Genomic DNA, 25653 nt, shown 5'->3' with positions numbered 1-25653 from the left:
ACCCAATACACTTTCCTGTCAAAACAAGTCTGACGTTGTTTTCCAATCAAATATGAAGACAGTACTGGTGAAAAATCATCTAGCCTCTGAATGCTAAGTACAACACAGAGCTCTGTCATGTGCTCATCCCTTGGGTGAATGGAGAACATGAAAAAGAGAACTGGGAGGCATTATATGTATTCAGAGGGAGATCAATTTCAAAAAAGACACAGAAGTTGAAGATTTGAAAAATAAAACCCTTGAACCACTGGGAAGTCTTGGGTACGCCCTGTGCCCTAGGGTACTAGCCCAGTTTGGAGGCTGCTGGGGGAAAAAAAGAACTTAAATTCCTCTCTGAATATATCTAATGTGACGCAAATATAAGGTGGTTTTTCTAAACAAAAACACTGCGACTGCATTTTTTTTTTTTTTTTTTTTGAAGGATCCCAAGCCTTTGGAAGTATCTTAAAGCAAGTATCATTCTCTTCAAGAAAATGGAGGGTCAACAATGATAATCGTGCTTGTGTAGCCAACCTGGTATATTATTTTGGACAGTTCTGGCTTCCTAGGAATTGGTTCTACATTTTCTTTAGTCCTTAGCATGGGTTACTTTTGTTTGAACCCTCTGCCCAGACTTGATCATCTTTTAGTATGTATTGGACCCAGAGTAAATTAACCACCTCTCATTCTGAAGTTCCTACATTCCACCCCATGTCATTCCTGGGCCTTCTTGTTCATTTTCTGATTGGCCCTTTTAGTGCCAGAAGTAAGTATGTTAAAAACAAACAAATAAAAAAACAAAAAAACTACAATTGCCAGGGCTATCATGTTGTGCCAAAAGTGGAACTGCTTATGCAAACTAATGCAATATTATGTGGAAAGATAAGAAATCAGGTGCAAGTCACACTGGAAAGGCATTTTGAAAATCTCTATTCCCTAATGTTTCTGGGTAAAGGGTAGTAAGGAAATTACTGACAAAGGGCAAAAAAACAAAAATAACCAGATGCAAAAAAAAAAAAAAAAGGCAACTTTATTAGGCGCTTTCTCTTCCTTGTATGGAGGATTTTGGTCTTTGCACAGGAAACTCCAAGCAATTCGACAGTACCCAGTTTCCACAGTTGCTGCAACTTGATCCCACGATGGGCGCTCTGGAAAGCACCTTGGGAGCGAATGAGTCGGAGGCCCCTCATGATCAAGGTCGTCCAATCCACTTATTAAGTTGAGTATCTTTCCGTGTCACCTCTTAGAAGCATGTCTGTGTTCCCCTCCAAACAGCCCACCACCTGGCTGCACCCCACCTCCTCTCGAACTACAGCAACCAGGTAACGTGGGTGGTGCAGAGGGGCCGCCGCGGAGGCAGGCGGGCGTTAGACGCAATCACTGGGGAAGAGGCGAGGACCAGCGTCGGTGCTGGAGGCGTGCGCCCACAGGCGCTGGAGCACTCGCAAATACACTCAGGCTAAAGTGCGGGGCGGACGGGGGAAGGGAGACGGCAGCCTTACCAGATCTATGAACGTCAGGAATTTCCAGCTCCCTCCGTAGGTCTGGTGCGAGGGCATTTCGATGGCCTTGTAGTTGCACAGGATGGAGCAGTAGGACAGCAGGATCGCCACCCGCAGCACCTGACAGGGGACAAGCGCCATGTTCGCAGAGGCCTGGACTGGCTGAGCGGCGAGGCGCGGGAAGGGCAGGGCGAGAGGCGCAGTGTGCGCGACGGGTAGCCGGGCGCAGCAGGGGGCAGGGCGCGACGGCGCAGAACGGGGTGTGCCCGGCTGGAGCCTCGCGACCGCGAGTGCCCAGGCGACCCGCGCGGGCGCTATCGGTGGCCGAGGCCGGGTAGGCGGCGTGGCGTCAGCTCTTTCGTCATCTCCGTCATTTCTGTTCCAGCGTTTTCGGGCCCCGGGAGACCCGGCCGGGGGCGCCCCCTAGGCGTCCCCTAGGCGTCCCCTAGGCGTCCTAGGAGCTGCGGGGCCGAAGGGTGGGGCCGGATGGCGGGGCCGGGTCGGTGAGGGCGTTGCCCCCAAAGGCGACCAGTGTTCGGAAAGGGAACGCCCTCCGACGTCCCGGGGTTGTTGCGAGTGACAATACGGGGCGGGGCGGGAAGTCGGAAACCCTGCCCTAAAGGACAGGACCCCAGCTTCGACTAAGAGTTCCAGCTGGGGGATTTTGGGGGAAGGTTCCTGGGTTGAACTTCTTGGACAAATAGGGTGGTTGATGCTGCGGAACCCGCGGAATGTCAACCTGAGCACGGGTAGGGTGACTTGCTTTATTACGGATTGGATTTTTAGTGTTAGACTACTTACTGTTCATCATTATGAACTTCCGTTTTAAGTTCTATCCCAGTAGATAGACTTCCCTGCTCTTTCCCCAAGAGGTTTATAAATATCCTATTACTATATAAGAAGGCAGACTGAACTTTGGACAAAGAGATTTATAAATAAAAGCATATAAAGAGTCAGATAACTGTCTACACTACAAGACTGCATTCTACTTAAAGACAAATAATTCGACGTTTGGAAGTAAAACCCATGTGTGTAATTTAATACTAATCTTTTCAGGGTTAAACTGGTTTTGCCCTTTTACTTATTTATTTTTTCCTACACTACACATCCAGAACTTAATGGAAGGAAAATAAATATAAATTGGATTCCCTTTGCCTTCCAGTAAATGTTGTCACATCGGAGTTTCATCAGTCTGTGGGCAACATGATCACATTTTAGCCAACCAGAAGCAGAGGCAAATTATGAAAAGACAACATAGGTATTTCCTGTGGATCCATTTAAAACAGGTGTCCTCTCCAAATAGTCTCTGAGTCAGAGACTGTGGAGGGAGGGGGCAGGGAAAGCAGAGTGAAAGGGAAAATAGCAACTCACAAATGTTTGCTTGAAGTTTTCCAATCAAGCTCTAAACCAAAAGTAAGAAACCCAGTAGATTTTTAAAATTGGCCTTATAACTATGCTAGTAGAAATCATGTCACAAAAAAATTGGGATAATTCCAAAAAGATTCTACCAGCCTAGAACTATTCATTATTGATGATTTGTAGATTTCATGTAAAAGTTGGGTCTAATTTTTTTAATTGTTTCCATGCTACATGTTTGTAAGATTAAAAATTTAAAAGTAGGTCTGAAGATCTATCTTGCTAAGCCCTTCATAAAGTTTTATGAGTTCATGTGATAGCCTTTCAATTTGATGTGACTCCCTACCTTACAATTTAAAAAATCATTAGTAAGACTCCCTCCCCATCATTACAAAATATAAAAATATTTTCATAAAGCCACTTCAAATTTTATTCTGTGGTCAGTTTCTTTTTAAATAAATAACTATAGCACTCAAAAAAGTGTTTTGAGTCTATTCCAATCGGGTTGCCTTTCTTATCTTGTGATTGCCTAACTATGGTAAGATAGTGAGTTTTGTTGTGGGTTTTAATGAAATATTTGCATAAACCTTGACTCAAATATTTTATGGAGAATGTCAGTCCACAATTTTGGGAACTTCTTGACAACTATGTTTTAACATGTCTAGGTTGTTCTTTTTGTTTTGCATATACTGTCTAATCTTAATTATGTTTGAAGGTATTAATCTAGACATGGACTGCATTTTTACAGTGTAAAGAATACAATGGGTTATTGCTTTTAAAACTTCATAGGAAGTTATCCTTTTTGATAAACTGTAATACATTATTCACTGATAAATATTTACATGATGATTCCGTATCTGAGTTAAAGAATACATTGTGAGGGGAAATATCTATAAGTCACTTGTTTATCTTTTTCATTCCACCACAGAATTAGTGGGGATGGAGGAGAATAGCCTTATCCTGGTGAGTTTCATGGAAACATGTTTCCCAAAGGAATATTTTAAGACCCTGTTTTAGCTTCTAGGTACATTAGTGTTTGGTTTTTTTATTGTAATAGTTCTTATTCTTAGTCCGTATATGGGCTGAAAGTATAGTTCCTTGAGTAATTCTAAAAACTGATACTCTTTTTTTTTTTATTTTTGAGGGAGGGTGTCTGACATGTTAGTGATGATAATCCTCACTATTTTTGGAAATGACAGGAACCCCTGCGTCTCCCTTATGTTGTATTCTAAGAAGCCAACTTCATATAGCCATGGGCCTTTGCTTAAAAATGTGGGAGGAAGAATTTTTTTGTATATCCTTACAATATGTTATGTTTATGTATTTCCTTTGATTCTGTATTTACATTTGATAAGCATTTTCTAACAATATCAATATATTTGAGCAAATCATTTTTCCTCTTCACATTTGTCTGTATCACAAGGTAGAAGTTGGGCTATGTCCCTTTGAGAGGTTTGGGCATCAGAAAAACCCCTTCATTATCACAAAAAAATACAGCTTTGAGTCGTTTAATTTTTCTTCATTATAAAAGTAGCATATTTATGATATTAAAATAGGAAAGCTTCTCACTAACCAAAGAAAACACTGCGAACATTTCAGCATATACCTACAAGTCTTTTTACAATATTAGGGGTGGTAAAAAGTATACATAAAACAGAGTTTATTCTCATATTACTATTTTTTATTAATTAGTATAATAATAATAATAATTATTATTATTATTATCCTGCTTTGGCCCTCCCCTTTTTACTTAGCTTGTGACATACTGTGTAACAATTTGTACCATGCAGATTTATTTTGCATTAAATTTAATTAAAATGTTCTCATTATTTAAAACTCTTTGTAAAATTGTTTAACGATTACATAACATCATAATTTGAACATGTTTTGCTTAAACTTTTGTCTGTTTTTAGGTATTTAGCTTGTTTCCAGCTTTTTATTCCTACAAATACACTGTAATGTCTACCTTTTGAGCTGAGAAGGCCATTCTTTTAAGGATTATTTGTAGCTTAACACCAATTAAGAAACCACCCTTTTATAACCTAATGTGTTATAAACACATTTTTCATACATGTTTATATGAATAGAGCCAAGTTGAGCTCTCGTGCCATAGAAGTCAATTCGAAAAGACAGATTTAAGTGAAAGAAGTAGGTAAAAATCACTTTTTTCTCAAAACCTTATGCTCATTACAGATTTTTTAAATTGCCTTAGGTATGAAGCTCAGTGCCAACGCATTTAATTAGTCAGGTTTTTTTGTTTTGTTTTGTTTTGTCTTTTACTATTAACCAGGAAGAGCTGTTATTTATAGGCCAATGAGCAGCATCTACTAGCAGCTGTGCTATTGTTGCTGGCGGCAACAGTTTCTGCTGATTTACAAATGGACTGTATTTGCCATAGGGAAGTCTACTCAGTGAGATTTCTAAGTACCAAGGATTCTGTGGAGAGTCATGGAAAAGCTTTAGAGAAAGTAGTGTGGGGATTAGGTAAGAGTCACCGTCTAGAGCTCATACAGATCGGAAACATCCTCCCATTGCCCCGAGTCTTTCTGTGCCTTTGCCCATGCTGTTCGTCCTGCTTGAACCCTCTCCCTCTCTTCACGTGCACATACCCAGCCAGACCCAGCACACCCGCAGGACTTGGTGTAAATCCACTTTGACAGACCCTCTAGGACATAGGATGTGTTCTTCCTGCTCCAAACAATCCACATGGATGGCTGACCAGTGATTCAAATTCTACGTGTACTCATTGAACTCATTATTTCCTCTTCAGAAATTATCCTTCTGGAGGGTTCCCAACTTCTGGAAATTGCACCACGCTGCTGTACTTGAAATGTCGGACAGAACTAGGTGCCTGGGAGCGTCCATCTTTTAAGGTGCTAAAATATCTCTGGAGGTGTGGCAAGTTGAAGGGAATCCCCTTACCAAAATCCTTTTCAAGGAGGAGACTGTGTTTTAAATAAAAGAAACGTGTTCATAAGCTACTTTGCTGGATGGGGTAACTGGTGAAGAGAGACCTCCTAAACCATTAGAGAATTACACAAATCATTGCTAAATTTCTTCTCCCCAGTGGGTGTCAGGGTAATTGCAGGGTTTCTGTTTTGCTGAGTAGAGTCTGTACATGAGTTTGTTACTAAAACTCGCTTGCTCTGGGTAGTAGAGGAAAGGTGGGCCACCGCCACCAGGGGGCCTTCCCCACAGGCGTCTGCCTCTAGCCTGAATGAAAGTTAAACATAATCAAAAGCTGTTTCAGAGGTCCTAAAAGCCAGTCCCTTCAGAGAACAGGCATGTATTATAGCTAAGTCAAGCCAGAAATAAGGTAAGGGCATGGTTGGCTCTTCAACAAACTAGCATAAATGCCCTACCTAAATGCATTTTAATTCAAATTTTTAAAAAATGTGTCAGCCAAAAAAGACCAAACAAACAAAAAACCACACCTGTGTGCTTTAGTCAGCTGCAGACAGAAACTTTTGGATTACCCTTTTGAAAGAGTGCTACACGAACACCTTACCTTGGGGTCCAAAAGGCCCCATCACTCACTCGTCACCACCATTGGTAAGAGTGAAGATTGCTTTGGTTGAAGTTGACAACCCTCTTCCTGGAAGTAGAATGGAAGAAATCATGAAGACAGGTCGAAAGAGCACATGTACACTGTCTCTGAAGGAAAGTTTGCCGAGGAATCTGCCCCACACCCATTCTACACTCACCTCACTGGCCAGCATCCTTCCACATGTCCAAAACTAGGGAAAGCAGCCTCCATCCTAAGCCTGCTCAACCCAAAATCAGGGCTCCATTTAAGGGAAGGCGGATATTATGGGTTGAGTTGTGTTCCCCAAAAAGATATGTTGAAGTTCTAATTCCTCAGAAAGTGACCTTATTTGGAAATCGGGACATTGCAGATATAATTAGTTAAGAGATGATGTCATACTGACATGGAGTAGGTCCCTAATCCAAGATGACTGAGGTCCTTATAAAAAGACAGAGACACACAGGGAGAATGCCACATTGACAACAGAGGCAGAGATTGGAGTAATGACAAGCCAAGGAATGCCATGGATTGCAGACTGTCATCAGAAGCTAGGAGAGAAGCCCGGAATAGATTCTCCCTCACAGGCCTCGGAAGGAACCGACCCTGCTGACTCATTGATTGCCAGCCTGTGGACCCGTGAGACAATAAATGTATAAAGCCATGCAGTCTGTGGTACTTTGTTAATGGCATCACTGAGAGACTGATACAAGAGAGAAAAAGACTGGGAAACATCACTAACAGCTTCTACCACAATATCCAATCAGTAGTCAAATTTCAGTAATCTGTTCTCTGTGACATTTCTCAAATCTGAGCTTTCATTTTTATTTCTACTATTGTTGCCTTATTGAATAAACTCTGTAACTGCGCTTCCTGCCTCGCCCTTTTGTCTCCATGTTATCCTTAACATTGCCACTAGAATTATCTTCCTGAGATTTTAGGTCAGATTTTTATTACCCCTCTCCTAAAAAACAGTGACTCTCACTTCATTAGCATGGTGCCCAACATCTTCCATGGTTTACCTAACCTTAACCCAGAGTTCCAACTTCCATTATTGCACCTTTTCAAAGAGTTATGAGTACCATTATCATAGGAATACTCATTTCCACCTCCAAAACTCAGTATTTACTTTTACGTTTTCATGTCCCTTGGACACTAATAATTCATATCACCTTCTCTATCTGTCGAAATTTTACTCATCTCTGAAGGCCCAGCCCTGGCAGAAATTCTCTGATAATACCTATACTTGCAAAGACTTTGCCAACTAGGAAGCATGTGCACATTATACTAAGTGATGACCGCGGCATCTGCTCCTTGTGGGACAGCAAGTGAGCATCCCTGCTACAAACACCATCACCTTCTAGGAGGGGATCGCCCTGAGAGGCCCTTCCTATGGAACCAGCCAATCCATAGGGGACACATGTGTCAGAGAGCATGCTTTCTCTTTCGTAACATGGGAAGTGTATTCCCCCAAAGTGTGAGATTATGTGAAGCAGCTAATCAAACTATTCCCTTGGGACCAGACTTTTTGTCCATCTAAGGCGAGGCTTTGGGGGAACTGGTAGCCTCAGCAGTAAAGCGATAGCACAGAAATGTAGAATGCCAGGATGATGAGATGGGTTGCTACTTCTTACCATATTAAGCAACTTTTCCCAGAATTAAGGGCAGCTAAAATGTCTGCAGTCCATTTATTGGCCCTCTGTGTTAGTTATCCTCAGAGCTAGTTAAAAGTCTGCTTTAAAAACTAATATAATAAACATCCAGCACAAAAGAAGAGTTCAATAAAATTAAGCCAAACACCATCATTTTGTTTTCAGAAGACATGTGATTTTCCACAAGAGATGGCTGTTGTCAGGCAGGCCTGCCAAGTGCCAAAAGACACCTTAAATGATCTGTGAATTTGGCTAACTCTGAGCTGAGAGAGCTCTTTGTTCTCCTGTTCTGAGGGAAGACCCTGGTACCCAAGTAGGCCTGCTGGAGCCAAGGTTAGTTCGGACATCTCGTGCCCCCAGGAGCTGAGAATTCGTTGTCCATTCTGCTCAAAAGTTCATTTGTCGAAAAAAAGCAGGCAAATTGCTTACATCACTGACAACTCCAAACATAGATGAAAGTATCAGATCCATAAGGATGATTGGAAGTGTACCTAGGATTGCAGTGATCTGGCTGGGCCAAGCCACAGTTCTAAGTAAAGTTGGAAACTGCTGGAAGGACTTCCGAGAAATATGTCACTAGAGCAGGTCTTCTCATCCCTATTTTTCCTGTTTCACTCTGTGTGTGTGATTGCTGGAGCTGCTGTGGCCATCTTGTAAGCATGAGGAGCAGAACTGGAGCATCTCAGAGTTATTTCTCCTGACATCAGACCACCAGCTGAACCAATGCCTGCCATGGCCTCCTTCCAGACTTCTTGTGATGTGAGAAAAATAACCCCCTATTTGTCTAAAGCAATGTAGTCAAGCATTCTGTCTCATGCAGCTAAATGATGGTACAAGGAGATATTTGGGATTAGTTCCTGGCATGCTTTAAAAAGTACTGAATCATTGGATAGTAGGATACTACTAAGGAGACCAGGCTTTACCTTTATGTATTTTTTAATTTAATAAGCACTCATATAACACACACTGTGGGCCAAGCTCTGATGAGAGCACTTTACAAATATTGACTCATCCTCCCCAAAGGTGGTTACTACTATTGTCTCCTTTTCACATGAGAGGAAATAGAGGCATAGAGAAAATTAGTTAAACGGCCAAGGTCATACAGCCAGTAAATGGTAGAGCTGGGATATGAAACCATGTCTTAGGTTCTAAATTACATCATGCTGCCTGATGTGGCCAATGAGTGCAGAGCACATTGCAGGATCTGGCTCTCCTGCTACTGATGAGCTGGGTGATTTTGACTGTGTTTTATCATATGTTAAAATTCTGACCTCCACTCACAGACAGCTGCTTACTCCACCCACACTAATATCTGATAGAGATGTACCATGTCAGGCAGAAACAATATCTGTATTTCAGAATCTTTATAGACATTATTGTGTGATTCATAAGGACAAGAGAATTTTAGATAAGAATCTCAAGAGCCACAAATCATTTCATAATAATTTTCATGAAACTTCCATTGTTGACAATCTTTATGTTATCATTCGACCATGTCATTTAATTTCATGTTGTCTGAGGCATCTGAAGCTATCTTCTAAAAACTTGAGTTCTAGCTTCATTAAATGAATGCTTCATCAATGTGTATTTATGTACTTTTCCTTCATTGTTCTTTTCACAAAACTACATTTGACCACCAGAGTCATTCAATAATTATATTCAGTTTCATTTATTTTCCAGAACTGCAAAATTACATTCAAGTTTTGCTTAAATTGATGAATTATTTTCTTTCAAAATAGTAGTCTTTTCTTCTAACTTAATATATATTGGAGACCAGGCACCTTTATATTGACAATCATAGAGTGGATAGACTCATTTATTTGGAGGAGAGCTTAGAGATCACCTAGTGCAGTCCCTTCCTTTATAGATGATGGAACTGGGGCTCAGAAGAGTTAAATAACTTGCCTGAAGTCACACTGTTAGTAGTAGGAGAGCTGGATTTAAAATTTTCCTTAGGGTCATTTTTTCTTTCCTTTTTATTCTGTTTAAATTAGTAATTTTATTTTGTAGAGACATTTTAGGTTTACAAAAAACATGAACAGAAAGTACAGACTTCCCAAAAACTCCCTTTCTCCTACCACATAGTTTCCTTTATTATTAATATTTTACAGTAGCATAGTACATTTTTACAATTGACCATTATTATTATAGTTATGTTAGGGTACACTCTTTTTGTGTGGTATAGCTCCATGGGTTTTGACAAATGTATGATGTCTTGTATCCTCTCTTAGAATATCATAAAGAATAGTTTCACTAAAGCCCTAAAAATTCCTCAAGCTCCACCTACTCATTCCTCACTTCCTTTCTCTGAGCCTCTGAAAACCATTAATTTTTTACTGTCTTATAGCATTGTCTTTTATAGAATTTCATATTGTTGGAATCATACAGTATGTAACCTTTTCAAACTGGCTTCTTTCACTTAGAATTTAAGCTTCCTCTGTGATTTTTTGTGGCTTGACAACTTACTTTTTTCTATTTTTCAATAATATCCCACTGTGTGGATGTACCATAGTTTATTTATCCATTTACTTAAGAACATCTTGGTTACTTCAAAGTTTTGGTAGATATGAATAAAGTTACTATAAACATTTGCATGCATATTTTTGTGGACACAAGTTTTCAATTCATTTGGATAAATACCAAGGAGCACAATTGCTGGATTATACGCTAAGATTATGTTTAGCTCTGTGAGAAATTGCCAAGCTGTATTCCAAGGTGACTGAATCATTTTGCAATCTCATAAGTAATAACAAGAGTTCCTGCTTTTCTACATCCTTGTCAGCATTTGGTGTTGTCAGTGTTTCAGATTTTAGCCATCATAATAATGTAGTGGTATTTCATTGATGTTTTAATTTGAAATTCCCTAATAACATACAATGTTGATCAACTTATACGCTTATTTGCCATCTGTGTATATATTTTTGGTGAGGTGTTTCTAAAGATCTTGTGCCTATTTTACATTGAGTGGTTTTCCTACTGTTGAGTTTTAAGAGTTCTCTGTATATTTTCCATACAAGTTTTTTGCCAGATATATTTTGCAAATATTTTCTCTCAGCTTGTGGTTTGTCTTTTCATTCTTTTAACAGTGTCTTTTGCAGAGAAATTTTAAAATATAATGAGTATAGCATGTCAATTCTTTCTTCCATAAATCGTGTTTTGGGGGTATCTAAAATCTCAATGTTAAACCAAATCACCTTGATTTTCTCATATGTTATCTTCTAGAAGTTTCATAGTTTTGTATATTATGACTAGGTCTATAATCCATTTTAAGTTCTTTTTGTAAAAAGTGTAATGTCTCTTCTTAGGCCCTTTTTTTCCCTTTATGGACATCCAGTTTTTTCCAGCATCATTTGTTGAAGAAACTATCCTTTCTCCTTTGAATTGCCTTTGCTCCTTTGTCAAAGATCAGCTGACTATGTCTGTGTGGGCTTATATCTGAGCACTCTGTGCTATTCCATTGATCTACTTGTTTATTCTTCCTCCAATACCACACTGTCTTAGTGACTGTGGCTTTATAGTAAGCCTTGAAATCAGGTAGTGTCAGTCCTCCAGCTTTGTTTTGGATATTCTAGGTTTTCTGTCTTTCCATGCAAACTTTTGAAATAGCTTTCCAAAATAACTTACTGACATTTGACTGGGATTACTGATATATTAATACTGAGTCTTCCTAGTCATAGCATATGATATCCATTTATTTAGATCTTTTTTTATTTCTTTCATCAGACTTTTATAGTTTTCCTCATACAGTTCTTGTACATATTTTGTTAGATTTATACCCAAGTATTTTAGGTTTTTAGTATTAATATAAATGTTTTGTTTTTACTTTCAAATTCCAACTGTTCATTGTTGTTATGTAGAAAAAGTGGGCTTTACATATTAATCTTCTATCCTGCAAATTTGTTACAATTATTTATTAGTATGAGGAATTTTTTGGTGGTTTTGGGGGGATTTTCTACATACACAATCATGTCATCTGGGAACAATGACAGCTTAATTTGTTCCTTCCTGATCTGTACACTTTTTTTCCCCTTTTCTTGTCTTATTGCATTGACTAGGACTTTTAGTGCAATATTGAATAGGAATGGTGAGAGGGAACATTCTCATCTTGTTCTCAGTTTTGGAGAGAGAGAATCTCGTTTCTCACCATTAAGTATGATGCTAGTTGTAGGTTTTTAAAAGCCATTCTTTATTAAGTTGAGAAAGTTTTCTTATATTCCTGCTTTGCTAAGAGTATTTATCATGAATGGATATTGGATTTTGTCAAATGTTTTTCCTGCTTCTGTTAATATAATCATATGATTTCTACTCTTTAGCTGGTTGATGTTATGGATTGCATTAATTAATTTTTTTAATGTTGAACAAAACATGCACATCTAAAACAAATCTCACTTGGTCATGTTTTATAATTCTTTTATATATTGTTGGGTTCCATTTGCTAACATATTTTGAATATTTTAGTTTCTCTATTTATGACAGGTAGTTGTCTGCAATTTTTCTTTCTTATAATTTCTTTGTCTGATTTGATATTTAGGTAATACTGACCTCATAGAACGAGTTAGGAAGTATTCCTTCTGCTTCTATTATGTATAAGAGATTTCAGAGAATTGATGTCTTTTTTTCCTTAAATGTTTCATAGAATTCACCAGTGAACTTACTTGGCCCAGCCTGGTGCTTTCTGTTTTGGAGGGTTATTAATTATTGATTGAATTTCTTTAATAGACATAGGCCTATTCAAATTATCTATTTCTTCTTCTATAAATTTTGGCAGGATGTGTCTTGAAGAAATTAGTTCATTTCATCTAGGTTATCAAGTTTGTGAGCATAGAGTTGTTTATAATATTCCTTTATTATTCTTTAATGTTCATGGGACCAGCAGATAGCCTCTCTTTCATTTCTGATATTAGGAACTTCTGTCTTTTCTCTTTTTTTCTTGATTGACCTGGCTATAGGGTTACCAATTTTATTGTTCTTAAAAATCTAGCTTTTAGTTTCATTGATTTTTTTATTTTTTATTTTTTCAATTTCATTAATTTCTGCTCTAATATTTTTTCTGCTTAGTATTTAATTTACTCTTCTTTTTTCCAGTTTTCTTAGGTGGAAACTTAGATTACTGAATTTACGTCCCCCTTCTTTCTTACTATATGCATTTAATGCTAAAAGTTACCTCTCATTACTGTTTTCACCGCACCTTATAAATTTTATTAAACTGCATTTTCATCATTATTTAGGTCAAAATATTTTAAAATTTCTCTCAAGACCTCTTTTTGTTATTTTGAAGTGTGTTGCTTAATTGCCAAATATTTTGGGATCTTTCCAGCTATCTTCTGTTATTAATTTCTAATTTAATTTCATTATTTTCTGAGAACATATTTTGTATGATTTCTATTCTTTTACATTTGTTAAGGCATTCTGATGACCTGGGATGTGCTCAATCTTAGGGAAGTTTCCACATATACACTCTCTGTTGTTGCATGCAGTATTCTATAAATATTAATTAGGTCCAGTTGATTGATAGTGCACTTCAAATTCATTATGTTATTACTGACTTTCTGCTTGTTAGGTCTGTCAATTATATCCCAGCTATAATAGTGAATTTGTCTACTTTTCTATTCTGGAAGGTTTTGTCTCCTGTATTTTGATGCTCTGTTGTTAAATGCAAATGTATTGGGGATTGTTACACTTGCTCTTTTTTATGTGTAGATTCTAACTTCTGACATGCTATTTTTCCTTCTCTCTGAAGAACTTTTTTGAACTTTCCTTGCAAAGCAGATCTACTGGCTTTGAGAACAAATTCCTTCAATATTTGCTTCTCCAAGACAGTCTTTTTACCTCCTATAGTATTTTAAATATATTTTACTATTGTCTTCTAAAATTAATTGATGCCAGGGAGAATTCTGTTGTCAGTCTACTTGTCATTTCTTTGGGACAGTCTATACATTTTCCTTGGTAGCTTGCAGGTATTTAAACAAATAATTGATGTTATGCATGATATAACATATCTAGATATCAATTATTTAACATTCTTATGCATTTTCAATATTTATGCACTTCTAGAAAAATTCCAGGTACCGTTTATATAACCTGTTGCATATTTTCTTTCCTTTATTCTCTTCTTTCAAAAGTCCTATAATAAAACTCTTCTATCATTCTTCCGGGTCTCCTAAATTCTGTCATATTTTCTCTTTATCCTTCTATGTTCAATTCATAATAATCTCAAGTCTGTCTTCAAATTCATTGGTTTACTTTTATGTTATATATAATCTATCATTAACTCCTATATTGAGTTTTCTTATTTCAACAGCCATGTATTTTTTACTTTTAGGATTTCAATTAGGTTCTTTTCTATATTCACTTGTTTTTGATTGCCAGTCATTGATTTCCTTTTGTGAACCAAATACTTTATTTTTTGAATGATTTAAACATTTTATTATTCACATCCCTTTCCAATAAGTGTAATATTTTTACTTCCTCAGAAATTAATTTTTCTGCTTACTCAGTCCATCATTTGTATTCATGACAGTTAGATACATCATATTTTAAAGAGTTCAGCAAATGCTCTGGGGCCTTATTATTGAGCAGTTTTGCATTGCCTTTCCCTTGATCTATGAGATTCAGCAGTTCAAAGGGAATTTATACTTGATTTTATGGCTTTGGGTATCTGAACCTATGTGAATGTATTTTGTCCTTTACCTAAGACAAATAGCTTGCTTTAATTCTCAAACTCCATTTTCAGGGTGAAGAACTTCAAGTCCTTATTTACAGATGTATTAGTGATTTCCTGCTCTCTGCTTTATGCAAAAAAAAAAAAATCCATTTCTAGGAATCTTGATTCTAGAACTTAAAATCCCCAGGCCCTAGGATGTCTATATAGGTTCTCAGTGAGAAGTTCCCAAAGGATGTCATGGATCCTTAGAAAACAGAACTCCTGTGGAAGACAAGCTCGCAAACAGTAAGAACAGTGTGGAACTAGTTACTAGTGATAGTGTGCAAATAAATAAGCAGGTTAAAGAATAAACAACAAACCAATAACTAGGGTTGCCATGAGAGATGGGCTAGAGGAAATTGCTTTACCTACATTATATGACTCTTTCACAATCATAATACATTCATATGCTACATGTATAATTAAAAAGTTTATTACTTGAAAATTAATAATATGTAGTGTATAGGAAATATGTTTGAGTCTATACAATAAATGTGACATTAAACATAAGAAAGAGTTCATAAAAATAAATAAATAAAAATATTTTTCTAGATAATTCCTGTAACAAAGAGGGAAAAAAAACCCCTGATAATATTTTCTCTTTTACAAACCTATGAAAAAAATACAGTGAAACCCCACTACAGAAAATATGCTAAAAATATGAACATAAGATTCATGAAAGAACTATGGATGATCATTGAACATATTCCTTGAAAGATACTCAAACTCACTTATAAGTATATAAAAGTAAATGTCACTTAGACTACAAAGAATAAAAAGGATTAACATTTTACAATATTAGGTATGACAATAGTTAAATAGATAAATAGGTAAATATACTCTTGGTAGCATATACATTGGAATAATATTTTATCCTAGTAATTTTTGGAAATTTCTGTATGATGATGTTACCTTCAGCAAAAATATAGAAGTAATGCAAATGTGTATGGCTGAGGAACTGGTTAAATGAATTATGGGTCTGCCACATAATGGAATGGAGTCCTATGTCACTATTAAAAAGAATGGAATGACTCCATATGTCTTGGTAGACAAAGTTGCCCAATGTATATTGTTAAGTAAGAAAGCAAATGCAAGTCACAAACATTCACATGCACACAGAGACAGTACCATGTATTTTTGATAGTACATTTTGATACATGTTTGCATAAACACAATAAAAAATCTAGAAATACATACTCCAAATGTGATCGGTGGTTTTCTCTGATGGATTGAAGGTCGCATATGGTGAAAACAGCTGCTATCAGGTAAAACCACCTGAGGCAGCTGCTACTTTGGGCTGAAGAGATACGCTGAGGACATGGAAACATATCTTTAATGTAGCAGGACATTGACTTGTAGGGAATGGAAAAATATTAGAAATTAAATCTAATAGTTCTTTTGGAACACAGACTGCTTGTGATAAAAGCAGAAATTCCCTCAGAGAACATTGGAGCAAATGGACTGCAGCCACAAAAGAAAGAACAGCCCAGAGTATACAAATGAACATATCTCTTCCTACAAGTAATTGAGTGTCTTTATAGCATCACCTTCAAGGCTAACAAATTTCATTTCCTTTATAGCTTTATCACTCTTTGGAGAGAAGATTTAAAAAACAACACCACTGTTTACACTATTAAAATTTTAGCACATACATGTACTTGTACAATGGGATAAGATGGGAGAAAAATCCATATGGTAGTAAAACCATTTCATAAATTATTAACTAGCTGGGGTTTCATCTAAGTAAGAGAATCATGAATTTTTCTCAGCATTGCCTCTTAGTGAGATAATAAAGTCAAGCTGTAAAAAGATTCACAACATCCCGCTGGAACCATAGATGATAAAGTTCAGGCAAATAGTTATTGGCACAAACTTGTCTTTCTCCTTAAAGGAAGGGAAATTTCAAGAATAACTCTGCAAATAAAGTAATTTTTATAGAGTGAAGGCAACACTGTGCATTTGACTGGGAGGTGAACGCCTGGATTTAGGCCCAGTTCTGCTATTTATTAATACATGGAATTGCATAGCTCATGGTGGCCGCCTTTCCCAACCCTGAACCTCCATTTCTTGACCAAAAGATGGGCTTGGACTAGATATTTATAGTTATCAGATATCATTGTAGGTTTTTCACAAAATACTGTAAGATATTGATGTCCAGCATACTAATTTACAGAATTGATAAAAAATGTTAGAATGGGAAGAAATCCCATTCTATACATAAAGGACCTATTTAAGTAAGGACCTCTGATCTGTTAAAATGAAAAATAAAAGAAATGGGAATGAGGAGAAGAAGCAGGGAGAAGTAGAGCAAAAAAGAACAGGGAGACATGAAGAAAAGAAGGAAGTAAGAGTGTGAATTAAATTTAGAATGATTTCAAGTTTTAGCCTAAAAGCTAATCTTTATTGACAAAAGTAAAGTTTTTCTGTTTTTGCAAAGACGTTGTTTTTGAACGTGCTTTTTTTCAAATGAGTACAAGTATTATTATCATTGGATTTGAAGTCATAGAATATGTTGCTCTTTGCTCTTGAAACAATACAAAAAGAATCATAGGTAGGAAAATGAGCCAATGAATGTATATGATATGTGCAAGATACAGGGTGGGACCAAAGTAGACTACAGTTGTGAGAACATGAGTTCATGCCTGTATTATTATGTAAAAAATATTGTATTGTTTTCCATACGAAAAACTGTAAACCTACTTTTGCCCCACCCTGTATATGCATTAATGTCATATTACTCTGAAGGCATGTTGAGTCGTGTAAATACCCAGATCAAATAAATTACAAATGCTGTTTTCTCATTGACAGAATAAAGGGTTTACAAGAGAAAGAAGATATAATGAGGAATCTGATATTTTTAAACTACACTTTTTTGAATAGTTTTACATTTACAGAAATGTTCCAAAGATAGTACAGGGCACTGCTATGTACCTTGGACCCAGTTTCTCCTGTTGTTAACATCTTACATTATGAGACTTTTGTAACAAACCACATACAATTGATAAATTCTAATTAACTAAGGTCCATACTTTATTCAGCTATCCTTTGATTTTACCCAGGGATCTCTGTGTATCCCGGGATCCCATTCAGGATACCACATTACACTCAGCTGTCCCCTCTCCTGATCTGACCTCCTGTAGTTTGCATCAGTTCCCCACGTCCCAGCCTCCTGACCTCCCATTTGCGAGAGGAGCTCCAACCCTGGCTTGAAGCTGCTCTAGTCCGGCAGGCAGAAGCCTTTGCCACAGTTCCAACTTCATTAAGTTGATGATCCCACACTAAAGACTCCCGCTGAGGCAGCAAATCAATCCAGAATTCTTCCAGGCTTACCAGGGTACTCTGTTCCAACTGCCTTTCTGAGCCCAAGACCTCTTGGCTTTTTATTTGACCTGGGATAAAGCAACTCCTGCTAAATTTTGACTTCTACACGCACTCCCGAGGCACAACCTCCCTTCAGTGCCCTGCTCTTAAAAGGTGGTCGTGTCCCCAAACACACCTTTGGTTGTTATTGGCCTCTGATTCTAAATGCGAGCTTCACTTTTAATCTAATTCAAGACCTTTGTAAAATAACCTTTCTGGTTGCCCCCAGAAAACGAGGAGTTTGTTTCATGCTGGCAAATGCCCTACCAGATTTTGGAACCTTGAGATCCAGTCCACCAGCTAAGGCTTTGCTCTCTGCCGACTCCTTGTCCTGCACATTCGCTGAGATGCTGGTATTGCATCGTGGATCTCCTTTCTCACCCCGGTCCTCTTAACGCCCGTGCCAAGGACTGCCGAGATGGACGCGACTACCAGGGCCCCCCCCGCCACCCTGGTTCCCGGCACAGAGGACGTACTCAGCCTCCGTTCTGAGTAAATGTCCAGGGGCCTCAGTCCAGGCTGCCATTTTCAGAACCCGGACCAGCTTTCCCAGGGGGCAGAGGGGGCCGTTCTCCGGTCAGGCCTGGTTCGCCGCTCGCTGACCTGTTTCACTATGAGTCATGGGCCACACTCTCCAAATGAGATACCCTTTTAACGGAACAACTCAGCAAAAGGGGAAACTCAGCCTTCGAACAAAAAAAAAAAAAAAAGAAAAGAAAAAGAAAAAAAGCCACTTAAAAAGATTTGGGGGCTAGTTCCTGACTTTATCTAAATATAAAATTCTACAATACAGTTGTGATTTTCCTAACAACATAAGACTAGTGATTGTCTTTAACAGCAATCTTTCCTTGATTAAGGCTACAGATTATGGCTGGTAAATGTGGCCAAGGTAAACCATTAGCTTTAGCTGTTTTTATTGGAGATGAAATTGATAAAATAAAAATTTAAAAATAAAATAAAAATATTTGAAAATACTAAAATCACTGGTTATGTAAATTTTAAATTCTGTTCAATTAGGGACTGCTTTTCTAGTAATACTGTTTCTCTATTTTGAAAAATTTGAACAAATACTTTTTTACCCAATTCCCAAAATCAGATTTAGCTGCTACCCATAATTTCTATAACAATTTTTGAGAATAGGCTATGTTGATAAACACAATTTAGAAGGTGCTTTTCCTAATATTCCATTCATTTTAATTTATAATTAATGTTTATTATTATTTAATAAAGTTCTCTATTTGTAAATATTGACACCTTTGTATTTAAGTGCTTTTGCAGTCTAGACAGGAAACTCTTGTTTGTATGATAAATAATAAATAAATTATTAGTGGGCCATTTGCTGTTAATGTGATTGATAGGTTCCCTATCGCAGTACTTCTCTGTTCTTATTTTAGCTTTGATGCAAATGGTCCTGTCATTTGCATCAATACCTGCAATACCTGCATAAAAATTAATGGGTCTCCTCATGTTTCTTCAATTTGTTCGTTATACTTTGTCATTTCACACACACACACACACACACACACACACACACACACACACAAAGGTGTTAAAACAGAATGGTACAAAATGGAGCCTTAACTCAGGGCCTTTTTTGCTCTGCCACCACTTCATTACGTAAAAGTGATTTTTCAGAGGCAGAATCTTGGGGCTCTTTAGCGAGAGGTGTGAGGGAAGAGAAACTAGGTTAGAAGTGGTTTTTTATGGCTGGGTTTACTGAGGTGATGCAAAATGACAGAGTGGAGCTTCTCCTTTCTCCTGTGCAAGGTCACGGAGCTTGTGAAGAGTTACTGAGGCTGAGAATCTCAGCAAGTCCTCAGGAAGAGTGAAAGGCCTTCTGCCCATAAAACAAGCACTGTGTACCATTTACACATATTGATGTTAAAAGAAATCCAGCACATGCTTGACAACATCCTGACTTTATGCTACTGAGAACAGGACACAAAGAATAGGCTTCGACTGAAGATATATTTACATAATATACAATTGTATGTATATTCAATTGTAATGAGAAGTCTATTAAAATTGGAGAAAATATGCCCATGATTTCAGAATATAAAGTACTAAGCCCAGTCCAGATCTTGGTTTCTAATACTATTCTCCAATAAAAAGAACCAGACTCCTCAGAGAAATATATTAAATCAGCATGTTGTATTTTGAACATACACAATGTTATATGTCAGTTATACCTCAATAAAAAAAAAATTGAGGGAGAGTTTACTAATCAACATTATAATAGTGACTGTTTTTTAACAGTGATCTTTATTTTTTTTACATTTCATATTTTTTATTGTTCAGTTACAGCTGTCCCCATTTTCCCCCCATTACTCTCCCCTGCCCTACCCACCCCCACTTCCCACCTTCAATCCTCCCCGCCACCATTCTCTTTGTCCGTGGGTCCTTTATACTTGTTCCTTGATAACCCTTCCCCTTCATTTCACATTTTTAACTTTACTGTGAAGCTGGATCTTGCACATGTTCAATGGATTTGAGAGACCTAGTGTTTTCTACATAGCCCTTGGAATCTGGAAATTTGAGCTCTAAATTGAGATTGTTTGCATCATCAATTGTGTTTCTAAGCCTCTTCACTCTGCTGTAATTTTCCTGTATGTAAAAGGACACCTTCTATCATCACATCATGAGGCATTCTGGGGACCTGATGTGTTCAATGGCACTACGCCCTAGCAAAGGATGCAGCTGAGCGTTTTCCCTTCATTTTAACACATATCACCTCACTCATCTCCACCACCCCCTCACAGGCAGATAAGCAGAGACGTTACCGTTACAAACAATCATCAGCTGAAGCAGTGGAATAAACATGCCTAGTAGGATGAGGGCAAGTTGGTTTGCAGACTACAAGTGAGGAGAAGGTTTTGGAGCCGAGGAGGAATCCAAGGTGACAGTAGCAGGTAAAAATGCACTTGCTGAGTATTCCAGAGAGGGAGCTCCTCCTCTGCCTGACTTCTCAGGCTCTTCAAGGCAAACCTCCAGGGTGGAATAAGAGACCACGGCTCACATGTCTACTTTATGAGGTAGAAATGACAAGCCAGGTGGAGAAACACCCAGAAGAGACCCATAGTAGCACCTCGTCATTCTCCTTAGAGATTTCTTATGCTTTCCCATTTAAGACAAAGTTAATATCAACCCAGTGCAGGGGGCTGGGCAGATATTCACCCCTGGCAAGTCTAAGGTAACTCTAAACTGACTGGAATGGGCATAGAGAAGATTCCTTCCATCTCTACTCTTCTTAAGAAAAACAGTTCAAGAAAAACATTTAGACTAGAGAAAAGACATGGAAATGTAGAAAATGATACAACATATGCCTGAGAAAACTGTTGAGACTCTGGCTTCTCTCTCTCTCTCTCTCAGTGGGCTCTCTATATTTATTTATGCTACCCTAGGAGAGTCATTCCGAAAACTCAGTTTACCAAGTGAAATGGCCCATCTATAGCGATTTCTTTAAAATTCTGATGGAATTCCCCCTTGTCACAGAAATCCCAGTGGAAAATGCTTTTGAGTGTCTCAATCCCTTATCTCAGTGCGGATGAGACTGAAGTTCCGTTTTGGATTCCCTCACTGATGGTGTTGAACTTCAGCCAGACCTCTGCCAGGCCTTTTTGTAAGCTGTTCCCTAACTAGCAAATCATTTGGGGCCTCCAGTGGCTCATTCATGGACTGTCAAGGCCGATTTCCTCTTCGCCATGCTCCAAGCCCAGATTTTTGTTATGACTCAAATATTAGCTCCGTGACCTTGCTTACGACCCACATCTGAGGCATTCTGTGCAGCACCACAAGGTCTCACATGGCCGTTTAACACCCTTTTCCTGCATCGTCGCTTTCTGAGTCCAGTATCAGTTTCAGATCATATAAATTACCAAGGTGTGTTTTAGCTGGTAAACTGAAAGCCAACAACAACTTTTATTGCAAAGCCAATCTGTTGATAAGAACCCAAGCTTCCACATGTCTTTTCTCTTCTTTTTACTGCCATCTACTACTCACACTGTTTCTTAGACTAATATTTTAGTACTGACTTAGAGTAGTGGAACATGAGCTCTCCTTTTCATTAGTAATACATTAAACTATTTCCTAGTCAAAGAAATCAGAGTGCCATAGAGAAATGGCTGATTTCAGGACTGAGACCTCCAGAAAAAGAGCAAGATAAATCTGGAATATTCTGTGGTACCAGAAAATAAGGAGGTGCTCAAAAATGATGGGGATGTGCCATAGGATGGAGGAGCCATTGTCTTAACCTCATGGGGACTTTAATTGGTTGCCTTATTGAAGGCATTTTCTTTTCAAGAGTCAGTTTTGTCAAAGGAATCTTTGTGGAAAACATGGAATTTACAGAACTTTGCTATTATTACAGGAACCAAAGATTAGGCGGACAATCGCATGTATCCAAATTATTAAAGAAATTATTAGAGGGCAATTCTTTTGAAATTACGCTATATTATTTTGGGACACCAATTATACATGGCATGATTCAATAGAACACATTCATATATTGTAAAAGATTGTTTTTTAAATACAATGTTTTCTTACTCCATCTACATCCCTAGTTATTTCTTCAGTAAGTTGCCTGCAACTCAAAGGATAAAACTGTTATGCAGAAGACTAATAAAGAGCACTCTCAAGAAACTTAAAAAGACTCAAAATTCAATAAATTATCTACCCATCCACCCAAACATCCATAGGAGAACCTAACAGGCCAAACAAAAAGCAGTACTAAGCAAATAGAAAATTAACAAGCATAAAATAAATATTTGTGATAAACTCATTGAAAAACAACATAATTCTTCAGGAGGGAAAAGGAGGTACTAAACAAACAGGTTTTACCTTGATCAAATGGTAGAATCTGAACATATAACAGCACTGTACCTACACAGAAAGATTTTTGTCCTGCATGCAAACCATTCATATATTTCTTAAAATATAAAAAAGAAAGTCCATAATTACTAAATTACTCTGTGCTAATAGTTAACTTGATGAACATATATGACAAGCCCTAAATTCTATGAAACTCTTATCAGAAACAGTTTTTAAAAATATCATAATACAGCTTTCAACCAAATTCAGATTTTTTTACTCTCTCTCAACCCAACTACTGTTTCATATTGTCTAAATATAAATATGTATTTTATAAAATATTGTTAATTTATAAATATGATAGAAAAAAATAAAGACACGCATTCCAATGAGTTCAATATTGTGACTAACACATCGAGTTTTGTTTATATTTTTTAAAGGAAATTTTTTAAAAGATTTCATTTATTTTATTTTCAGACAGAGGGGAAGGGAGGGAGAAAGAGAGGAAGAGAAACATCAATGTGTGGTTGCCTCTTGTGCATCCCTTACTGAGGACCTGGCCTGCAACCCAGGCATGTGCCCTGCCTGGGAACTGAACTGGCGACCCTTTGGTTCTCAGGCTGGTGCTCAATCCAGTGCACCACACCAGACAAGGCAAGTTTTGTTTATATTTTTAATGTTTATAAATAAGAAACTTAGTTATGGTAATCATATATATGTCACATATGATACGCTTATATATATATGGTGTGTGTGTATATATATATATAATGTAAGTTCTCTCTTGAGATATATGACAAATGTATACCTCTAATTATAAAAATGAAGCACAACATCACATAATTTTGCATTAAAAGCACTAGGGATATTTTATGTTCCTTTACCATATATTATCATATTTATCACATATTATGACATTGTATCTTGTCTGAGTTAGGTACAGTTTTCACCTAGAATGAAGAAACAGATGCTTTTTGACCTAAGTAATATCATTAATCAAATGTGACAGGAGTTACCTTATGTCGAGTTTGTTGGTCATAGACTAGCAGAGAAACCAGGTATGAGGACAGGAAAGAGCTAACATAAGGAAAGCAGGCTCAATTAGTAATTTAAAACTTGTCATATGACCTTAGGAATTTAATTAGATTAGACAGTGAATTGAAACGGGCCACAACCCACTGTTAGATAGAGGCATCCAACTGCTCCCAAGCAAAATGCAATTCAGCAGTCAGGGTCGAAACTGGCGGAACTCAAGAAGTTACTTCCAAATACCAAGATCGCATTTAAAAATTTTCTCATTGTGCTGACTTAAAAATCTTTATTTGAAAGTACCCATGATAGTGGTTGACACAGAGTAGACACTTAATATATGTTGGCTTACTTTTTGTGAAATAGGAAATAACCCATAGGAATAACATGGCCATGAGCCAGCTTATGTACGCTAGAGGAAATCTCTTTATCCCTTTGATCTTCAATTTCTTTATGTAAAATTTATACAATGTGAGCCTTTTACTGTTGAGATATCTATACTACAAAGCATTGCAGTTTCTATGCATTAAGATTAACAACAGAGTACAATTCTCTAGTGTAATTAAAAGCTATCTCAACAGGTTGTTTGTCTTTTCATAAGAGAATTCAACTTGATGGGCAGGAGGTCCTGTGTTATGGGAGATTCCAAGGTGAATAAAGCAGACTTTCCTCTTAGGAAGAAGCTGCTTCTTGAGAAGAATACCAAACATTTTTTAAGCACTTCTTTTATTCCAATACCTGGACTACGTTACTTCACTTCATTAAATGCTTACAATGACCCCGTATTTAATGTGCTAGTATCACAGAGGAAACAATTCAGAAAAGTCAAAGAAGATGATTATAGCCACACCTAATACAACCAGCAGCTAACAGAACAGTAACTCCAGACCCCAAGTGCTTCACCCATGCAACACTGTGTCCTTTTCTCAGGCACTGGATTACTTTAAGGAAGAAAGGGATAACTACTAAGGGGCTCCTACAGCAAAATGCTCAGGAGTCCATGAGGAAGAAAGAAGACTTCATTTTTAAGTGGCATTTAAATTGAAATTGTAACATGAGCAAGGTGATGTCAAAGTAGTCCCATGCCAAAACATGTGTCAAATATGTTATGTGTCTGCTATCACGTGTCAAGGAAGTAAATGAGGTCCACAAGATGGGGACAGATAGTTCCTAGGGGAACTCAGTTGAGTGTCTAAAAGACAAGAACTTGGGGGCATGATGCAGCATTCTAGATGCAGTGACTCGACCCCCAATTCTGAGTCTAGCAGGGAAATTGTGCTAAACCACACTTACAACCTGTTAAGGGAGAGGTTTCTGCTGTTTGCCATCTTCTGGTTACTTGGAACTGTACTTCTTTGCTTTTGTCAATGTTTTTGCCTCTGTGGAGGATGCCCCTCCTCTTTAGTCTCATGTCTGAATCCCACCCACCCGATACAAACCACACTTGTTCCATGAGGTGGCTCCCTGTACCACCTCCTCGCCCAGGGCTCTTTCATCTAAATCTCCATACTTTTTAATACAATTTAAAAAAAAAATGATTTTAGGTTTTCAGAAAAGTTTTAAACACATTACTGAAAATTTCTTTATTCCCCTTACTCAGTTTCCCTGAAGATAAACTCAAATAACAATGGTAATAATGGCATATTTGTCCCAAGTAAGGAATTAACAAAGGTGAGACACTATTAACTAAATTACAGACTTAATTTGGATTTCACTGGTGGTTCCACTAAGGTCCTTTTCTGT

The 25653-nt window shown here is 37.5% G+C and overlaps 1 protein-coding gene across 3 annotated transcripts in view; it reads right to left on the bottom strand.

Annotated features, from left to right (window-relative positions):
• AIG1 (androgen induced 1) overlaps nt 1–2012 on the bottom strand; it is a 216759-nt gene extending 214747 nt beyond the window's left edge. Inside the window, exons 1-2 of one of the 3 annotated variants that reach the window (XM_054570056.1) lie at nt 1482–2012; nt 1022–1359 (exon numbers count right to left, since the gene is read on the bottom strand). In XM_054570056.1, the coding sequence (XP_054426031.1) occupies nt 1357–1359; nt 1482–1622 (144 nt within the window). In that variant the 5' untranslated portion in view covers nt 1623–2012 and the 3' untranslated portion in view covers nt 1022–1356. Of the gene's footprint in view, nt 1–1021; nt 1360–1481 lie in introns of those variants that run through there. The other 2 variants (XM_054570055.1, XM_054570054.1) reach the window with 2 other exon arrangements.
• Between the last annotated feature and the right edge of the window lie 23641 nt (nt 2013–25653).

This window comes from Pteronotus mesoamericanus, unplaced genomic scaffold (assembly GCF_021234165.1).
Source record: "Pteronotus mesoamericanus isolate MK-2021 breed Mesoamerican mustached bat unplaced genomic scaffold, CSHL_Meso_final contig_20, whole genome shotgun sequence".
In the NCBI taxonomy this organism is placed as follows: Eukaryota; Metazoa; Chordata; class Mammalia; order Chiroptera; family Mormoopidae; genus Pteronotus; species Pteronotus mesoamericanus.
Note: the sequence above shows the minus strand (reverse complement) of the source record. Positions and strands in the feature narration are given on the sequence as shown.